We start from the raw sequence: 22169 nt of genomic DNA on the forward strand, positions 1-22169 counted from the left end.
GGTATTTATATATGTATGTACGTATGTATGTATGTATGTATGTATGTATGTATGTATGTATGTATGTATGTATGTATGTATGTATGTATGTATGTATGTATGTACGGATGTATTTATGCATGTATTTAAGTATTAGTGCAAGTATAACTTTTGTTTGTATGTTTGTATGAGTGTCTTTAAGTAAGATTTTTTATGTGTATGTTTGTATGTATGTATGTATGCATGTATGTATGTATGTATGCATGTATAAGCGTATGTAATCAAGTAGTTGTGTTTGTATGTAATTTCGTTTGTATGTGTGTATTATTGTCTTTTAGAAAAACTTTATTTTGGAATGTATGTATGCATGTAAGGAATTTGGTTTGTATGTATGTATGTATGTACGTATGTATGTTTGTAATTTTGTATGTATGTTTGTATGAATGTCTCTGAGTAACTTTTTGTATTTGTATGTATATCTGCAAGTACGTTTGTATATATCTATAACTGCATGTAATTATGTATGTATGTATGTATGTATGTATGTAGGTATGTATGTATGTATGTATGTATGTTTGTATGTTTTTATATATACTTGTGTTTATGTTTAGATGTATATATGTTTGTATTCAGTATGTGTGTGTGTATTTGTTTTTGTATGTAAGCTTGTACGAATATCTTTACCTAAGTAATTATATTTTTATGTACAGTTGTATATTTGCAAGAAAATAGGTGTGACCATATTTTGTAAGTAACAGGGAAGTTTGCAACTTATGCAAATGTTTTTATGTTTTTGTGTATATACGTTTTTATGCAGTTTTACATTTTTTTTGTTGGTGTACGTATGTTTGAATATAGGTGTAATCGTTTATTTTGTTTTATATAAAAGTATATATGTAACTCAACCCAAGTTTTTCTTATGTTTCTTTTTAAGTTTCTAGAATGATCTTGAATAATCAACCAGATACTATAATCATAGTCTTTTTCATTTTCTTGACTTGAAAAACAATTTGATAATTTTTTTAAAACTATCCTCGACATATTTGATCTTCCAGGCACCCTATTACGAACAATACATTTTGAAAAAGTGGCAAATGCAGCATCGATTTTAAGTTCAATTTATCTGCAGTCAATGACCATGAAAAATGTACAGATATTGTAACAGGAAAGACCAGTTTTCAAGTTTTCAAAAAAACTTGTCGATGGAAGCAGCAAACAACAAATCCAATTGGTAACAGCATGAAGTTCAAAGGGTTTGATGAACTGTTGCTCATAGAGATAATGATTACGATAACCAAATTATCAGAGGAAAATTATGGTTTGGTGAGGAGAATCATTGAACGTGCAGATGAACACGATCGACAAAAGAATGGTAGGAAAAGACATGCTGCTGGTAGAGCTATAGACGGTGAGCGAACAAAGTTTAAAAGACAGCTATTGTTTATTTGAAGGATGATTGATCAATCTCTAAAATTCACAAATTTTCAATGGTTTCCATTTAAAAAATCAAACTGTTGAATCAAACTTATAAACCGAAAAAAGTGAAGCAATTGTGTAACCAGATAAACAGTCAGTAGACGCTTTTTCAAATTCAAGACTTATTTAGTTGATAGAACTGTTTATGATAATGGCTCAAATGCTTACTTATTTCGTTTAAGAAATAAATAGCAAGTCTTTCTGCATCGAGGCTCAAAGTGTTTTTAATTCCTCAAAGTAAAATTTCCAAACAATTAGTTCCAGAAATCACAACAAATTTTTATTCGTAACTTAAACATGTCTTTTTTGTTCGTTCCACCTTTCATTTTTTGAAACTCGTTGAAACTTCAAAATGGCACTTATATGATTTCGAAAACTGCTGTAGCCAAATTGAGGTGAGAACATTGTTTAGGTAGAGTTTTAATGATAAGGCTTGATTTTTTGTTTTACACTTTCAAACAAAAAAAAGTGTTTCAATAACACGTTTTGTTATCGATACAAAAATGGGAGGACGTAGCATGATGCTAACTGTTTTGATCCTGCTAGTGAAAATGAAAGCTTGGACCACCTCAGACATTTATTGAAAGAAATGTCGAACTCTCATTAACACAAATAGTTGTAGATGAGTAGTCAAATAGTTGCATCAAAATGCCACCGTTTTTTTAGAGGCAATAGCGTGGTCAGGGAAACAGTCAAAAACTCAGATTTATAATTAAAACTCAAAAATTAATTTGTTGAGCAAAAGTTTAATCTATGATAAAAACTGATAGCGCTCCAAACTTCTAAAACCATGTTGACATTGAGTACAATATACTGAGGACAGTTGACCGGATTGTAGCGTAAACAAAATATTTATTTAAATGAATGAATTCTTAATGGAAAAAGCAAAACAATTGGGTGTTTAAAGCATAACCCCGAATTCATATCAAGTTTTGAGCTTGTATCCATAACTTGTCTTAGCTTGTGTTGTGTTCAGTCTTTCCCGATTGAATTTGCTCTAAATTTGCAAAGCTGCCTTGCTAAAAAATCGCAAATCGCTATGTTTTGTTGTATATGTTAACAGATAAATATCAATTTTCCCCCAGAAATTGCTGTAGCTTAGAAATTGCTGTAGCAAAGTTAACGGCATTTTTTGGCTTTCATCAGTGTTTTCGCTTTTCAAGATTTTTAGCCACTTCAATTTTTCAGCTTTTCCAAAGTTCTCTACAATATCAAAGCTTTTGTCATAGTTTTTAAAAGTTTTTCAGTCTCCCGTAGACACGGAAAATGGAAATATCGAAATTTTGAAAAACTTCAGTGTTTTAGAGTTTTCAGTGTTTCGTAATTTTTTTGTCTTCAACCTCCATATGGCTTAAAGTAATTTTTCAATCTGATTTTGTTCCAATTGATCATTAATGCCTAATTAGTGGTAGCGGCTGCCGCACTTGACGAATTTTTCTTTTTTCGCGATTCAGCAATAAAACATGAATTTTCTAAGGAAATCGTTCACCGCTGCCAATAGTTGAACAACGCTACCAAATTCTTGTGCTTTCCTTTATATCACATAATTTGGTTGCTTCAAGTTCATTTCATTGCATATGTTAGGTATATAACATCATTTTACGTGTAAACAAGCCAATACCCCCAAATTTTAGAAGAAAAAACAAGCACCAACCAAAACTTAATTTAATTCCAATCTTTTTTCCATAAGAGTTCCCAAAAATATACCAAATTTAATCCCCTTCAAAACATGTTTGTCGGAAAAATTACGAATTTCAACTCCTATGGGGGTTAAACACGGTCAATGAAACCGCATACTGAAAAAAGGGGGGTTAAAAGTGGTCATTTTCCTAGCCACTTTTACACTACTACTACCCACCTTTTTCTGGTATTTTGGTTTCAATGATTATAACGAGCTGTGGGAAGCTTCCCTACATGACCGGTGACGCCTAATTTTTAAGATAAAAGTAATGACCTTCGGAAAAACCAAAAATTGGTTGTTTGACCGTTTTTTTGAACTTGGTTTTGTGGAACAATATTTTTACTTCTTGTCCGTTTTTTTTTCTGATATCAAGGGTTTAATCGAGGCAACAGGTTGTCGGAAGCCTCCGTGCAAAAGTTGGTAAATCCTAAAATTTGTTCGAAAAATTATGCCTCAGGGAAAAGTTCAAGAACACAAAAGTTTTAGTGATATTAAAAACAAGTTTTACGAAAAAAAATTATCGGATCGGGTTCTATTTGGTTGTTAGTTTGAGACGCTTTGAAAGAATTTTATTTTTTTTTGAAAAATTAATAATTTTTTCTCAAAAGCTTCTTTCAAGATTTTCAGCAATTTTTTTGCAGCTACGCCCATTTTTTTGTACACTAAAAAAATTGTCCCACAGAACAGTCAAGTTTTGACTTTGGACCTTTTTACATTTTTTTGTCTTTTTTCCAGAACAAATCTCACAAATTTGAGGTTTTGGGTTCAATAAATAGAACAGGTTGTGATAATAGATGATAGATAATAGTTGTGATAAAAAAATTTCAAGCCCCTAAAACTAAATTTCAATTTTGCGAGCTCAAAGTGGTGAACACAGTCTGTCGCCATCACGACTCCCCGCAAATGCGCTCCCACAGAGCACAGCTGGTTCTTCGACCAAACCATCTCGATTTAGCCAACCTCCGTTTCCTCCCATTAGCTCTCGACCGGACTTTTCGACTTTGTACAATCAAACAGGCTCACCAACAGCTACTCAGAACCCCAATAATGCGTCTCCACCAGGAAGCGCGACTGTTCATCAAAGCCTTGGATCCCAAACCGTATCGTCTCAGCGTTCTGTGGCTTCTCCCGGAAAACCTTCTCCACCTGGACACGCGACTGGTCATCAAAACCCTGGATCCCAAACTGCATCGCCGCAGCGTTCGGTGGCTTTTCCCGCAAAACATGTTGCGCCTGGAAACGCGACTGGTCTTCAAAGCCCTGGATCCCAAACCGTATCGCCGCAGCGTTCGGTGGCTTTTCCCGCAAAACATGTTGCGCCTGGAAACGCGACTGGTGCTCAAAGCCCTGGATCCCACCGCGTATCTCCGCAGCGTTCGGTGACTTCGCCCGGAAACGTTTCTGTGACTGGAAAAGCACTTGAGTTCAAGAAAGCCAGTCTTGGATCAACCTCCGAGCAGGCACCTACCGAACGAGCAGATCCACCCAGACTTGCAGATCAACCTCAGAACTCCAATGTTGGACTCTCTAGAACGTATGCTTCAATTGCTGCTCCTGCAACTGTTCCTCCGCAAACTGCAGTCAACAACTATGTTCCGTCGGACCAAAACCAACCCACAAGTGATTTTTTCTTCTAGTCCTGCAAACCGATTTCGAAATTTCTTTTTTTTTATCATTTACACCTTTATAAGCTGAAATGAGAATTTCTCAGCTGTTGGCTTTGGCTGCTTCTTTGTTTGTCAAAACCTTCAGATTGATATAATAATAGTAATTAATGATAATCATTATCATGTAATATTTATAATAATGATCATAGATCATAGTCATACAATCATAAGATTAATAGTCGTTTCTGTGATTCGCAGAGGAGCTATCGAAGGCTATCCAGCCTGTCTAAGGATAATCCGTGTTACTTATCAGTTTGAAGTTTTGACAAAGCATGAAAAGCCTGCGTTAATAAATGTGTAAAACTCATTTCATCGGTACGGTTCGTTAAAATTCATTTCCCATGAAAACAACATAAAATAATTTGGCGGACATAATTATATTCAAGATGGCCTAAATATTCAAATTTAGTTCAAAGTTTGCAGATTGCTCTTTTTAATTGTTTTTTTTTTGTCTGAACTTTGCAATCGCTAATTTATGAGACAAAAATTAAGTCTCAAGGTTGAAAAATTTAGCCTCAAAAATTAAGTCTCAAGCTTGAAAAACTCAATTTATTGTGCAAAACTTGCTTTAACGGATTGCTCTTCTTAAATATTTTTGTCGATTCCAATTTTTTGCTATCCTCCGAATACTTTATAAAACTTCATTTATAAATTCGCCAAACAATTTATAAATTTCTATTTTAAAATTTTAAGTTACGAGGGGGTGAGAAATTGGAGAAAGACGCATTAATTTTACCTAGAGCAGGAATCCAGACAGGGCGCGTATCAGGGTAAATTCTTAGTCATCCAATTGCACTTCAACTTATCTAGTATCTTTTTGGTATAGACACTGAAAAGTAGCATAGATTGCGTCTTTTATCAAGTTATACGACCATTGAGCTTGCCTCGGTTAAATTAAGAAATTTTTGGCGGGGTTCCCGAGTCGAGATTTTTCACCTAATTTGATGCAAGATTTGAGCGGTTTGAGCGGTTTTTTTAGACAATTACGCTCAAAATCTTGCTTCAAAATGAGCGGTTTGAGCGGTTTTTGAGCGGTTTTTTTAGATAAACCGCTCAAAACCGTTCAAATCTTGCGTGGTTTTTGAGCGTTTTTTTAAGATAAACCGTTCAAAAACCTCTCAAACCGCTCATTTTCAAGCAAGATTTTGAGCGTAATTGTCTAAAAAAAACCGCTCAAACCGCTCAAATCATGCTTCACATTTCAACTTCATTATCTTCTATGGTGGGCAACCCGCGTTTCCTACAGTTTCACAGACTCAGTAAATTGTGAAAAAAACTCTAGGATAAGCGTTTTTTCATATATGGAAATTGTAGGATTAACATTTTTTCATATATGAAAATTGTAGGATAAACATTTTTTTAGCTTCAAATTAAATATTCATTTTTGATGAGCAATGTCCTTTAAATTGAGCAAAAGCACTCCTAAATAATTTAAGTTTGTTTATAAACAAGTTTTAACAATTTCTGAAAACCTTGCCTTTCATAAATAATGGTTATCATACAATTTTCATAAATGGAAATTGTATGATAACCATTTTTTTCAAAGAAGTAAACTTAGTTATTATTCATCACCAGAATGTTGTATTTGGTTCAAATAGCCGGAGAAAGTAGGTTAAATATTTTTTTCAACGGTATTTTGAATTAGCATGAAAATTGTATGATTAGCACTTTTCCATACATTTGATACGGCATTTTGTAAGATAAGCATTTTCGGTTTATGGAGGTGAACCCGGGGTCACATTACCTTTCGAGGCCTTTTTGTTGGTTTTAATCGGTTTTCTTTATAAAACCGCTCAAAAACCGCTTGAAACCTCTCAAATCTTGCTTGAAAAACCGTTCAAAAATCACCGCAAGAAATGAGCGGTTTTTGAGCGGTTTTTCAAGCAAGATTTGAGCGGTTTGAGCGGTTTTTCCAAAAAAAACCGCCCAAACCGCCCAAACCGCTCAAATCTTGCTGAAAAACCGCTCAAACCGCTCAAATCTTGCTGAAAAACCGCTCAAACCGCTCATATCTTGAGCGGTTTTTGAGCGGGATCTCGACCCGGGTTGTTTTACCGTTTACTCATTGAACTATTTTAGAAAGAGAAACGAAGATGAACCATTTATAACATGCATAACTGGCAAAAAGTTAAAACGACCATCTCAACTTTTTTTAAAAGACTAAGAACATTTGAAACAAATTATGGAGCAGTCGGAAAAACCAGCTGATGCGATCAATTTACGGAACAAAATTTTGCAAATGCTAATATTGAAACAATGTTGCTCCAACTGAGAAAGTAAAAACGTGTGAAAAATTGGTATTAAAAATGTTCCAGGGACTAAAAGAAAATTTTTCAGAGCCACCGCCAAACGAAGCAAGAAATCATACGATGGGTCATTTTGGGCTGAAACAACCAGCAGCGACAGCTGGATCTTCATCTTCCTCTCGCATTTCTTCTGGTCGTCAATTTAATCAGGTTGCTCAGCCAGTGATGTCTCCAACTGCGTTCAACACTAGAAATCAAAGAGGAGTTTCGCAAACATCAGCAAACGAAAGCTCACGAGCAGCGTTTCAGAACCCCACCCCAAGAAAGCAGCGGGTAAAATCTAAAGCGCGCAAGGAAATGCTAACAGAAGGATCAACACAGAACACCTTTGAGCTTTTAGGAGCAACTTTAAGTCCAACAAAATCGCAAGATTCGCCTCAACGAGCGTCACCTTCGAATACAAAACCAGGATCATATGCAATGCCTGCAAATCCGACACCACCGCAGACGCAACTGACATTGCCAGTGAAGCAACAGACAGCACCTCAAAGTCAAACGACAGCACCTCAGACTCAAACGGCAGCACCTCAGATTCAAACGACAGAGCGTCAGATTCAAGTGACATCTCCACTGAAACAACCGACATCACCTCCGATTCAAACGACATCTCCACTGAAGCAACCAACAGCACCTCTGATTCAAACGACATCTCCACTGAAGCAGCCGACAGCACCTCTGATTCAAACGACATCTCCGCTGAAGCAACCGACAGCACCTCTGATTCAAACGACAGAGCGTCAGATTCAAGTGACATCTCCACTGAAACAACCGACAGCACCTCTGATTCAAACGGCATCTCCACTGAAGCAACCGACATCACCTCTGATTCAAACGACGTCTCCACTGAAGCAACCGACATCACCTCTGATTCAAACGACGTCTCCGCTGAAGCAACCGACATCACCTCTGATTCAAACGGCATCTCCAATGAAGCAACCGACATCACCTCTGATTCAAACGGCATCTCCACTGAAGCAACCGACATCACCTCTGATTCGAGCGACGTCGCCACTGAAGCAACCGACAGCACCTCTGATTCAAACGACATCTCCACTGAAGCAACCGACAGCACCTCTGATTCAAACGACATCTCCGCTGAAGCAACCGACAGCACCTCTGATTCAAACGACAGAGCGTCGGATTCAAGTGACATCTCCACTGAAACAACCGACAGCACCTCTGATTCAAACGGCATCTCCACTGAAGCAACCGACATCATCTCTGATTCAAACGACATCTCCACTGAAGCAGCCGACAGCACCTCTGATTCAAACGACGTCTCCACTGAAGCAACCGATATCACCTCTGATTCAAACGGCATCTCCACTGAAGCAACCGACATCACCTCTGATTCAAACGACGTCTCCACTGAAGCAACCGACAGCACCTATGACTCAGGCGACATCTCCACAGAAGCCTCCGCGATCAACTCTGTTTGAGGCAATCGGTGCAACTCAATTGAGAGATCAAAATCAGCTCGGAACCCAAGAAAGTGGAGAAATGCAAGGGTATGATGACAACCAGCAGCAGTTAATGACACAAAAAGCAGCAGGTCGTCCAGCAGATTTGACCAAGTATGGGATTTCTTCCAAAATTCCGAACCACGGAGGTCACAGTAGGAGAGATAATAATCAACCGAGATCAGGAAGACGATCCGATTCCCAGGAGCCGGTATACAAAACGACCAAGAATCAGCGCGTATTATACTTGGATCCCGAACAGCAGCAAGAGCAACCTTGGATACCCTACAGAAAGAATTCATATCCGAACGCAATGCCAGTGCAAACTGAGGTTACAGGACCATTTGCAGCATCGAATACCTACTTGGAGCAGTTAGGCAGGCAAATGCCAGCAACTGCTTCAAGGAATTTTGATTCAACGCCGCATCAGCAGCCAAAAATCCCCCCGACAATGCAAGAAACTCAACCGCTAAATGCACTAGTAAACGCGCCAATGAGCGAACCAGTGACTCCAGCGACTCCTACGTCTGCTATGACCGATGAAACCGTCCAGGAGTCGACATCAAGTAAGAAGAAGAACAAAAAGAAGAAGAGGACAACGATGACGACGACGTCGACGAATACGACGGTTACAACGAATGCAACTAATGTGGCGAATGCGAATCCGACAAATGTGGTGAGCGCGAATGGGAACGCGAATACGAACACGAATATAAGGTGGTGGAGGCCTAAGCTTCCCGATTCAACAACGATGAAAAGATTGACGAAAACAAGAGGGGGTAAGAACAATTCCACTATCGTGAACGCATACATTTTCGGCTATTCTTTAAAACCCCCATCTGCAAGTTTTTAATGCTAAAACTTGGCTCGCAGTACGATTGTTCAACCAATTTGCATGCCTACAAATCACGCTCTTACAAATACATTTTTTGTAATTAACCTGATGAAAAACCAATCGCTAAATCACTTAAAATTGATATGCTGTTGTGAGAATGGGTAAGCCTAGTTCTTCATGCTTGCCCAGTTCTATTATTGTACACTTAGCCGTGTTGTGGAAATCGAAAGCTTGCGAAATGGGGAGCGAATTTTTCAATGCACGGTTTTTGAATTGAAATGATGAAAATGTTTGTATTGGTGAACCAAAAATGTACCAGGTTTCTTAAATATAAAAAAATGTTGAAGAAAACTAAAACATCAAAAATACAAAACAAGCTTATGAGAGCCTAATACAAACTAAGGGAGCCAATTGCTGGGCAATTGAATTAGCGTATTGCGACCAAAAATAATTTATGAATAAAAAAATTCGCGTTACAATTGAAAAAATACAAAGATTCAGCTCAAAAGCAGTCTGGAAGTTTTTCTAAAAATCGGTCAATACATCAAGACAAGTAAAATAATTCCGGTTTTTTAAAGTTCAAAAATAGTTTAATTGACTCTAAGGTCTGCTCCAGAAGCATGACCCCAAGTCTTCGTTTTATCGTTGGTATCGATTGTTGAAAAAGATCACATCCTCTGTGGTCACCAACAGAATGAATATATTGCGACTTCATACCTCGCACAAACATTGTTTCATTCTTTTTTTCTTTAAACCCAGAGAAGAGGTCTGTTCCAATGGAATCTACTATTTTATGGTTTTTCTTCCATTTTGCTGCCGGTGGATTACTTTCACAGAGGGAAATTTCAATAATCGATTGATTGCTACTTAGATATGTCTTCTTCCCCTTAATTGTGCTCATCGGTCCGGTTTAAGCTTACTGAACTTCCTACCCGGACTGTGTTAACTGTGGCAATGGTTTCGACGCGTTTTTCAGAATTGGGCTCTTAGGTTGTTACCATAATCATTAATTTTCCTTTTTTTTTCAGGAAATGCAAAACTTGTTTTCCAGAAAACGTGATGAAAAAAATTAGGAAATGAATAACAATTGTGACATATTTTTCCTTTAAAGTTTGATTGAAATTGGTCACAAAATCGCAATAACAAAAAAAATAAAGAGCTGAAAGAGCGTTTGAAAGTGAGTTACAGAAAAATTCAGCTTGAAAGCAGTCTGGAAGTTGGTCTGAAAATCGGTCAATACATCGACACGAGGAAAAAACATTCCGGTTTTTTTTAATGCAGGAGCTTCAGTGCCCTATGATTATCAAAGACTAATACTATAACATCAAAAAATTAGTTCTGTGTTGTTTTTAACACCACAAAAAAAATTGTTTTCCTTAAATGATGCTGCTGTTGTTTCGGCCGCTCCACATGCTGTGTTGCTAAAATGTTCCAAATTGTAAGAGTTGAGAACCTATGATCTGAAATTCCGTTTTAGGTGACCTTCCATAATGAGTTTTGTTTATCGTTTATTTTTTGTTAGTAGTAGAATCCATTCGAAAAGATCACCTTTCTGGGTTCAAAGAAAAAATAATCAATAAATTTTTGTGCAAATCACACATATAATTTATTTGTGGAATACCACTGAGGATTTGGTCTTTTTGAACATTTGATACAAACGATAAAACGAAGATTAGGTGTAATGCTCTTGGAGCAGAATTTAGAGTCATATCATTTTGTTTGGGTACAAGAAAACGAGTCCTGATTTTGTCTAACCAAAAATGATAACAAAACTCAATTTGTCGAAGGTTACCTGAAACGGAATTAAGATCGTAAGTTATCATTTCTAATGTCACAATTTATTAGATCTCGTTTTGGGTCTCGTTTTATCAGGTCTAGTTTTATTATACGCTAACTTAGTTTAATTGACTAAGTTCTGCTCCAGAAGCATAACCCCAAGTCTTCATTTTATCGTTTGTAATGATTTTGGAAAAAAATCACACCCTCTGTGGTCACCAACAGAATGAGTAAATTGTGACTTTATACCTCGCACAGTTATTTTTTCGTTTTTTCTTTAAACCCAGAAGTGATCTATTCGAATGAATTCCGGTATTATATTTATATCTCAATAAATTCTGGTGAACTAAACCGAAGTGTCTCCTTCCCCTTATTTGTTCTCATCGGATACGTATATTCTAAGTGAACTTCCTACCCAGGCTAGGTTAACTGTGCCAATTTTTTTGACGTGTTTTACAAGAATGGGTTTTGTAGGTTTTTAACATGTTGAGTATAGTTTTTTTTTCAGGAAACGCAAAATTCATTTTCCAGGAAACCTAACGAAATCAATTAAAAAATGAATAACATAAAAGACACATTTTTTTCCATCAAAACGTAGGAAGAATAAAAATAACGAGAGCTGAAAGAGCGTTTGAAAACTGTTTCAAGACGATTCAGTTCGAAAGCAGCCTGGAAAATGGTCTGAAAATTGGTCAATCTATCGACACAAACAAAATCATTCCGGATTTTTTTTTAATCAGGAGCTTCATTGCCCTGTGATTGCCATGAGGCGACCTTCGGTACCTCATTCTGTTCTATTTACTTATGTATGTCTTATTTAATTATGTCTTAATTATCTACTTATAGTGCAGTAAATTGATTCAAGGACAAATCTCACCAGTCAAATCGTTTGTCACTTGAGAACCTGAAGCGGTCACTTGCGAAAGCCTTAAGTATGAAATCTAGTCGTTAAACATTCTTGTTATTCAAAACAATACATTCAATCTGGAATCGTTATTCATATATACATTATTCTATTCTATCTATTTGTATATCATATTTAATTCAATATTCGATTTTTACAATGCTGTTTTCCCTACTCCAACTGAGGGAAATCTCATGGCGCAGCCAGCAGGTCCTGTGAATGAAGACAGGGCTGACTTACTCGGAATACTACCCTTTTGGGCGAAAACATCGGTTAACCCACCTTTCATTTGGGAGACTTGGGTGGGACAGTTTTTCTTGGCCGTTAGTCTCAAAGACAATATTTCACCTGGGGACCGGAAACTGATGAAAGTGCAGCAGATGTAACCAATAGGAACCTCCGAGTTGCAGCAGCTAATAGAAGAATCGATGAGTACAATCAAGAGAGGAGGAGGAAAGGACCTCGCGTTGGACATAACTGGTGTTACCATGAGGCAGAGGCGCGTTTGAAATCGCGACTTTTCTTCGCACTGGGAAATGAGGGGAAAAAACAATTTTTGGATACTTACCTTCACCTGGACCTCAATACTAGCTCTTTCATTGATTTTCACAAGTGTTGCGAAGATCTTTTCAAGGCAGAGCGGGACTACACAGTCGAAAGGATAAAGTTGTATAAAACAATTTTCATGCAGGATAATGATTCATTCTCATCATTCTATGCCCGACTTTGCGCTCAAACTGCGCTGCGTAATTGGCCACTCGATCAGGAAAGAGCGAAAATGAAGGACTTGTTCATTGGCCGCATTCGCAATGTGGAGGTTCAGAGGCAATTAATCAGAGCAAAATCTAATCTTGATGATACTCTACAACTGGCATTGGAGAATGAGAATGGGCTTAAACATCAAAACAGTTTCAGAAACTGCTCCTGCATAACAACGCTACTTCCAATACTACCAACTCTATCGAGTCTTCAGATCAAGAGGCAATTTAATTGACGTAAATGATGACAGCGAGCCGGAATATGGGGTCATGGCGATAGACGTTATGCAGATAAAACAATGTTGAACTTCTGAAGGCAGCGGGAGGACAACCAAGGAGCCTCAGCGTTCAGTTACGTTCTGGTAACTCCTTTTTCTATGCTACGGTGGACACTGGCAGTCCCGTGTCTTTCTTAAACAAGAAAACGGCGGAAATACTCATGAAGCAGATTGCTAATGTTAAATTTAAGGACGTCGCGAGACATCCATTAGACGATACTTGTGTTGACTATAACAAGAAAGCGATTAAACTGTTCGGATCTCTAGAAACCGCTATTACGTCGAAGGGTTGGAAAATCGAAAATGCGTGTTTTTTGGTTTCCGAAAATCGTACACGGAATTTACTCGGGTTGAACCTTCATGACAGATTGGGAACTGAAACGGTGCAACGCGGATCGGCAGAAGTTAGCTTGGCGGAATAAGAGCAGGAAATTGATCCGACCTCACAATTCTTGAGGGATCATTTTGTCAAAAGGTACCCCAACGTATTCAACAGGCTGGAGAGGTCAAAAAATTATAAAGTATTCACGAATTTAAAAGACTCTTTGGTACCTAGACAAGTTAAAGGCCGAAAAGTCCCTATACATTTGCAAGATCGAGTCACGGCTGAGATTAAAAAATTAACCAAAGACAAGCACATTGAAAAAATAGAAAAGTGTACTTCGGATCATTTCATTGCGCCCATAGTCCTAACAGCAAAAAAGGATGGGTCTATAAAACTCGCGCTCAATGCTAAGCCCATGAATGCCCAAATCTGGCAAAATAAATATCAAATGCCTAATATGCATGAATTGATTGACTCGGCGGCCCAAATCATAACTAGGGACATACCTGGTGAAGTGTGGTTTACTTCTCTTGACCTTAAATACGCTTTTAGTCAATTACCTTTATCGGAGCTAACCAGTATTCATTGTAACTTTAGTATTTTGAGTGGAGAGGCAACAGGCACCTATCGATTCAAAACTGGTTTCTACGGACTGACAAATATGCCTAGGGAATTCCAGAAAGCGATGGACTGTACTTTACAATGATTGGAAGGCGTCTTATGTTAGCTTGATGATATACTGGTTGTCACTAAAGGAAAAATTGAGGATCATAATGTACTGGTCGAAAGAGTCATGAGTCGATTGAGTGAAGAAGGATGGGTGTTGAAACTTAGTAAATTTGAGTTCTCAGTTAACAAGTTAGTCTGGTTAGGGTGTGAAATTGATGAAAATTGATGAAATTGATGAAATTCTCAAAAATAGAGGCCATCAAATCCCTTTTGCCACCAAAAACCCTTAAGCAGTTAGGATCGTTTATGGGGACACTCAATCACCTTCAACGTTTCATTCCGGATTTGCACAATTACACAGTTGCATTCAGAGCTTCGTTAAAAGCGGAGAATAGGAAATTCTTTTTGTGGGGGGAAGAGCAAGACATTGCGTTTCAGAAAAATTTAAACCTCATCGCAAACATCCCTAATTTGTTTCAGTATGATGCTCCGAAAGCTTCGAGTTAAAAGTGATGCAAGTCACAGCGGGCTGGGGGCTTGCTTGGAACAAGAAGTCAAACCAAATTATTGGGCTCCGTTCGCGTCTGCCTCTAGGTTTCTAAACTCCGCGGAAATCAAGTATAGTACCAACGAGCTAGAGCTTTTGGCCATTGTATGGGCGTGTGAACATTTCCGTACATATTTACTCGGTCATCGCTTTAATATTCTAACTGATCATAAGGCCATTATTTCCGCTCTCAACGTAACGTATGGCAAGAAATTTTATCAGTCACGACACTCTCGCTGGGCGGACCGCCTTATTCCGTTCGATTATCAAATCAAACATATACCCGGTTCCTCCCTAGGTATTGTAGACTATATGTCCAGATACCCGACTTTTGAAGCACCTTTACCGTCATCGCATGATGAATTATTTGTCATTAAATCTATTCAAGTTTTCACAAAGCTTTAAAATCGAAAAGTACTCAATCCAAACCTCAAATAGTGCCGGTGGGGCAAATTTCATATTGTAACCATTTTCAACCAATCAGATCGTTTGGTTAAACTGGAGGCAAAATTAGCTACCTCTTAACTCAAACAACGGACCAATCAACAGTTGATTTATCTAGCCAATCGCTTTTTGGCAAACAGTTTCGTTCGTCGTCTCTAGAGGGAGTCGCGAATATTACTCAACCTGCTAAACAATCCCAAAAGGATATGCTAATTTATCGACATAATTCCTCGCCGATAGAGGGCGTTAATTCATGCTCTCAGTCAACCAGCCAATCATATGCTAGTATGCAAAATCGTGAGTATATATCATCGTCGCGGGACGTCGACTTTTCATGCTCTGGTAGTCTCGACCAATCACAGCTCAGTATGCAAATGAGATACGCTAAACCGGAAGTTTTCGATCAAACTCATTGTCTCCGACCTTACATCTCAGAATTCAGTCACAAGATGGATACTTCAATTAATCTTGCTCAAAACACTACTCTCAACTCTACTCTAAATAACTCTAATACTTCTACTAATACTATTGACTTCGCAAATAACACGATCGAACAAACAAATCTCCTCAATTTTATTGAAATTTTTTCTACCAGTTCCCCTAATTTGCGTACCTCAAGTCAACAAAGACCCCGACTCCTTACAGTTCGCCATATGGATCGCCCGAGTCGGATTGATCAGATACGTGCCGAAACCTTGCCAGATTGAGACATTCACGAGAGCGTTTTGTGGTTACGCGAGGACAGACTAAACAACAAGGACAAGAATTTCTCTGCGAATTGGCGGCTCGCAATAGTGACCTTGCAAACTCGCTGAAATCGGAGATCACAAAGGGATCCCTACGTTTTTACGACAACGGTCGCGATACTTCAGCACCAGCACTCTCGCATTCCCAGCGAATGAATGTGTCGTCCTCTTCGAGGCCAAAAAGACTCTCGAAAACACGTAAATTAGAAAAATTAGTTTTACAAGATCGTCTTAGAGTCAAAATCTTTCGGAAAGTTCTTGATCGAAAATCGGGAAAGCCTCTGTTCAAACTAGCAAAAACCAAGATTACTCGTGTTACGGACCATACTTACCTTACTGACAAGGGGAAAGTCTATCGGAAAAATCACTTAAGCCTGAGACTTAATTTTAACCACCCTAAGTTTTCAGCTACGCCTGGAACCGTGGGAGAACAGTTACAGCGACGAATTGCTCCTCGGCCTCAGTCTCAGCCATCTACTTCTCCAGCTACGAGTCACATAAAAGAACCTCCGAAGGGCAAGGTGATTGACCTAACAGCAGAGTCATCAAGCGAGGACTCTTTAATCACCGGACCCCAGCTTGAGTTGGTGGAGCCACCTTTTTCAACGCCTCAAGGATTGGCTCCCACGGTCGTTACGTCGAAAGCTCCGGTTGTTCATCCTCTGACAAACCCCGCCTCGACATCTCCCACAGGGGCTCAAGCAACGCCTAAGGATCCGCCCATCACACATCAGCCACAGATTTCTGGTACCGTTCCTCAGGCTGCAGCTGAGGACCCGGCGGCTACTGCCCATGCGGAGGTTGGCAATCCCACCTCCCAATCTACGAGCGATTCCAACAGATCTTCTAATCGGTCCAAGAAACCGACGAGGTTTTATGGCGATCCTCTTCGCCATTCAGTCAAGAGTGTAACTGAATCCGACCCAGCGGAGTCTTCGTCACAAGGACTTATCACAGAACAGACAATTACTACGCATTTCACCCCGATTGTTCGCAAAGGATCGCAAGTGCCTTTTCCCAGAACTAAAGAGCAAACTACTCCGTTTAAGAAAATTCGAGTCGATGAGCATGATAAAACTTCTTAAACTTTAAACCTCACATAAACTCCGCCTTTTTGTCTTATGATTGGGTTATAGCTGGCCTATTAACATGTGCTATATAACTTCCTCATTATTCTGCCTTATACATTCTGAAATTTATACAAGATAAATTTTTTCTAGAGTGGGAAGTGTCGTGAGGCGACCTTCGGTACATCATTCTATTCTATTTACTTATGTATGTCTTATTTATTTATGTCTTAATTATCTACTTATAGTGCAGTAAATTGATTCAATGACAAATCTCACCAGTCAAATCGTTTGTCACTTGAGAACCTGAAGCGGTCACTTGCGAAAGCCTTAAGTGTGAAATCTAGTCGTTAAACATTCTTGTTATTCAAAACAATACATTCAATCTGGAATCGTTATTCATATATACATTATTCTATTCTATCTATTCATATATCATATTTAATTGAATATTCGATTTTTACAATCCTGTTTTCCCTACTCCAAGTGAGGGAAATCTCAATGATATGAAGGAAAAATATTTCAACTTCGAAAAAAGTTTTTTCAAGTTTTGTTTTATCCCCTAGAAATGTGTTTTCCGTTATTAATTCTATTACGGCGGCCGCACCGGACGCTTTTTTTCTAGAGTGTTAGAATTGGGTAAGGTTGATCTCATACAGTCTTAAACTTCAGTTTTCGTAACTGTCCAAAATGAGCCTCAAATGATATTTTTTTTTCGTTTTTTGTTTAGATCATAATAGGTCTCGATGTATTGTACTCAAAAATAGCTTAAATGATTTTAAATTCTGCTCCAAGAGGAGAACTCCCAACCTTCGTGTTATCGTTTGCATCGGTCGTTCAAAAAGATCACATCCTCTGTGGTCACCCACAGGCAAAAGATATGTTGGATTTTATAATTTGCACCATTTTTTTCAATCTTTGCTTTGATTCCATAAAACTGATCTGTTCAAATGGATGCTACTACTTTATGTATTTCCATATAAACTATGAAGAGCTTAACCAAAGTCTTGCAGCCGGTAGATTACTTTCACTGAGGGGAATTTCAATAACCGATTGATTCCTACTACTAGATATGTCTGCTTCCATTTATTTAAGATATCCGGTCCCGTATAATCTATCTGGACTTCCTGCACAGGCTGTATAACTGGGGTATCTCACCGGGGCTAGTGTGTTAACAATAGTTCCGACGCGTTTTTAAATTTTTTTTTAATTTTTCACCATTTAAGTACAATTTCTTTTTTCAAGGAAATATGAAAGTTCGTTTGCGACATGCCCAACAGAGATACAATGACATACCCATCATTGCATTTTGTCCTGGATAGACTCTATCCTCTGCTTTTATGGTGCTGCCAGGTCATTGTCCGCTAGAATGCAGTAATTCACCACGTTTATTTTGGTTCCACAAAGAGTCTTTATAGGGCTTTATTAGCTCAAACCCCTGCTTGTCGTTGTTCCCGCTCAAACGCTGCATTCTGCCCATTCATGTGTCTTTTAAGATCAACTCTGCTAGCAGACTGTTGTCGAATAATTTCCCAAGGTAGTCCATTATGTCGGTTTTCCATAAGCCCAGAAGTTTCAATATTTCCTGATAATTGAACAGCCGACACTGTTTGTACTGACTTAAGTCCTAGCGAAACAAAAGTTTCTACAATTGGCGACGTGAATTTTGGCCACTTTTGTTTCCTCGGTTTTTTGTTGCTGTCCGTTTCTTCTCCGTCCATTTTGGCAACTAATGTTACTGGCTGAGACGCTTGACTCTCTTCCTAGGGCACAGGTCCCTGCAAAATTTCCGCAAAGGATTTGAGTTGTGTGCTCCGACTTGTAGTTTTTTTCGTTTTTCCAACATTGCCAAACTCCACCAATCGATGGCGATTTCGTTTGTAATAATGATCAAACGATGTGACCACAAATTTTCCATCTTATTCTGTTTTGTCCAGCTGCGGGCCCCTAGAGGGGTAATCTACGATGCCGATGTCTTCTCTGGGTAAATTAGGGATTTTAAATTGAATTCAGCAAACGATTAGCCAACCTATTCATTTTTGACTGGTAGACTTTGTTGGCCCCTAAAACTGATAGAAGGGCCTGGTGACCTGGAGCAAACGTAATTTCTTAAAAGAAAAGTTATAGAAGCCCAATACCCACTCTGTCACTTTTTTCAGCGTGGCGCTTTTGGAGCTTTTATGGTTTGCATTACATTTTTTGCTATATACAGCATTAAGCTGTAAAAAAAAATCATTTTTGAATTATTCGCTTTTAGGTTTTTTTCATAAATTTTTGTATGTGCAGTCGTCAAACTGAATTTTGTCTTCGGTTCTTTCATTTTTTTAAGCATAATTTTTTTCTCATTTCTTTTTCACAACAGATTTCTGTAAGTTTTCTGTAAACGTGATCACTTTAATTATAAAATTTGCTAGATGACAAAAACTACCCAAAAACGGTTTCAATTGTTTCGACGTTTTCATGGGATTTAATTTCTTTACAGCCTCTATTTTTGGGTAATTTGCATTACAGTTACTCTCGATGACTGATGAACTCATAATTTCACTTCATTGGTAAGGAATTTGCACTTTGATGCTTTCATCTCTGACTTTTCTTCATCAAATTGTTTCATGACCGTTTCTACGAACCGGAGTTGTTCTTTTTGCGTCGTTTTGAAATTATCAAGGTATCTTAAGAAAGCCGAAAGCTTTATCTGAGTGTAGGGGTTTTTTAGATCAAAACTTCAAAAACAAATGTCCCTCCTTTGTTGTGATCATTTGACTCACCCCATCCAAATTTTGTCAAAATTTGGCATTTGGTACTTGTTTTTGTATTGTTGCCTTTTGTTGGGCTTTGCGTGCAGTGCTAAAGTTATTGTTTTTTTTTCGTATCGCAAGGAAACAGTCGCTTTATTTTAATCAACTTTCTGATTTGGTCCTTGAACCAATACTTTTTCTATAAATTCCTGTGTTGACAACTGGCGCAGAAAAACTGTCACTGGTAGATTTATAAAACGTCTGAATCAAATTTCTGATCCAGTTATTTTCCATCCAACTTTTGCTTAAATATGTATCAGAATGCGCTCCTCTTTTTTCTCAATCAGGCAGTGTTAACAAAGTTTTTGTGGTAACAAAGTGAATTTTGACGCGCTTGTTCAATCAATAAGATTCTTTGAATGTTTCAAGAATCTCTTTTTTATAGTCTCTCATAACTTCTATCGTGGTGCTGTTTTTTGTGGCGTAGATTTTACGAATCTTTCGTGAACATCTTGACCCATGATACGCCTTGATTTTTGCGTACTAAAATTAGCAAGGTGACCTCTGGAACAACCAACCGTGCTAACGTCGTTCCGGCTTTAAGTGGTTCTAAAATATGGGTAGATTTTTTTGTAATTCACAAACAGCGCGTTAACTATCAGTTTTCTCTAGATATAAACTTTACATTTTGTGCCGACTGTTGTATCTGTTTTGGTTCAGTTCCGCTTATGAATGAGTTGAGGCAACCTGTATTCACCGCCATGAGAGTTGTGGTTAAACTTTTTGACTAGTCCTTTAGTAGATTTCAAACTTCTAGATCTACAGTTTCTTTTAATCTCAAACTTTTTGATCTGGAACTGAGCTGTGTGTTCATTAGAGTGTCTTTCTACTTCAATATGTTTCAATTTGTATGGCTTAAACTATGTTATGTTTACTTGTTCTATGGTCCTTATCTCAGTCCTCCGATGAGTCCGCCTTTTTGATTAGGTCGCACCCCTGTGATTCTTCCGAAGAGTCACCTGTAACTTCATTTATCTGTTGTGATTTAGTAATCCAGGCAAAATGATTTCTTTTTTTTTGCAATTCGTACACTCCTTGTCTTTTTCCGGGCAGTTCTTTTCAAGATCATTGCCAAACCAGCGGCCGCATTTAGTGCATGATTTCTTCCTGTCTCTATCACGGTCCCCATTGTTCCTGTTTCGGTTTTTCCCAAATTTTTATATGACGGAATCGATCTTCTATTTTTTTGATTCCTGACATTTGGAGTTGATTGCCTGATTCTGATCTAAACTGTGCTCGACCTCTTAACAGTCTGACTGTTTTTGATACCCCTGTGTTGTTGTTTATTACCAGCGTGATTTTTTGAGCTCGTTTCCACACTTCTTCTGGTGTAAACTTTTCAAAGGTGAGCGTGGCTTTTAACGTTTTCTTCTTCATTCGTGATATAATTAAGCCACGCACAAACTCGTCTTCCAAAATATCTAGTTGCGGTCTGAATGCTTACGCAAATAGCGCTGCTTGAAACGTTACTAAAGACTCAGTAGCTTCTGACCGTCTCGAGCGTGGCTGAGGTCATGTAAAATAAAAATTTGACTGTCTGTTCTGATATCTCTCCATGGCATTTGGTTTTTAATAATCTTCTTTTACCTGTTGACCCCAGGACTAAGAATATGTGTGATACCAGTTTCTATTCTACATCAGCGTAAAACACATGATGCCTACTTCTGGTCATCTCATGTTTCGTTTTTGTTCCGAGTTTCGTTACGAAAGTAACGGAATATTTGTGCTCGGGGTGGGTTTTTTTTTCTGCAGACAAATTGACTTTTTAACTAGCCATTTTTGACAGATTTTTTTTTATATCATTCAAGAGCTATTGCTGTCCTGAGCTTGAAATTGAAAAGATATTTTACCTGTGATCATTTATCATAAAGCTACGGGAGTTTAAAGACTGCCATTTTGGCCCATTTGCGACAATTAACGCGCGATAAATTTCGCGCTATTAACGTGTAAGCGGAGATATAATCCGTCTTAGAAATCGTTCCAAATTGGTTCAATGATGCTTTTATGCCATAATTGATTTGTTAATAGGAGCAAAATCTATCACTTTGTACTTAATATGACGTGTGGGGGGATGTTTTTAAATAAAATCTCAAATTTTATCAAACAATTTTTTTTTAAATTTTCTGTTACATTGAAGTTTTTCATTTTATTAATGCTCCATAGACCTTAAAAGGCAGTCGGAAAATTCAAGGCTTCGCCCTGATACGAGCAGTTTTGTCTTATTTTGTCTTCCATTTTTTCTTCTGCAGTCTACCTCGCTCTCTTCTCAATGCTTCCTCAGCGTAAGATTCTGCCGGTTTTGGCCATTTCCGTCTAGGTATCGATTCCAGCATTACAGGCTCTGATGCTAACAAGTTTTTTTACGGAGCGACATTTCGAACGTCACCGCTATCCTGCTTTGGCCCAACCACATTGTGATCAGCCATAGTGGATTGGCATTTGCCGACAGCCAATAC

General features: G+C 38.1%; 2 protein-coding genes across 3 annotated transcripts in view; both read left to right on the top strand.

Annotated features, from left to right (window-relative positions):
- Positions 1–1218: 1218 nt before the first annotated feature.
- On the top strand, positions 1219–4773 carry LOC134852028 (uncharacterized). Its single transcript, XM_063868305.1, has 2 exons — positions 1219–1387; positions 3995–4773. The coding sequence occupies exons 1-2, from the start codon at positions 1219–1221 to the stop codon at positions 4771–4773; spliced, it is 948 nt and encodes a 315-aa protein (XP_063724375.1).
- A 628-nt stretch (positions 4774–5401) lies between these two features.
- The window catches only part of LOC134851284 (mucin-2-like), a 48830-nt gene continuing 32062 nt past the window's right edge, over positions 5402–22169 (top strand). Inside the window, exons 1-2 of one of the 2 annotated variants that reach the window (XM_063867296.1) lie at positions 5402–5573; positions 7119–9348. In XM_063867296.1, the coding sequence (XP_063723366.1) occupies positions 7173–9348 (2176 nt within the window). In that variant the 5' untranslated portion in view covers positions 5402–5573; positions 7119–7172. The remainder of the gene's footprint in view (positions 5574–7118; positions 9349–22169) is intronic. The other variant, XM_063867295.1, reaches the window with a different exon arrangement.

Source organism: Symsagittifera roscoffensis, chromosome 7 (assembly GCF_963678635.1).
Source record: "Symsagittifera roscoffensis chromosome 7, txSymRosc1.1, whole genome shotgun sequence".
NCBI classification, from domain to species: domain Eukaryota; kingdom Metazoa; phylum Xenacoelomorpha; order Acoela; family Convolutidae; genus Symsagittifera; species Symsagittifera roscoffensis.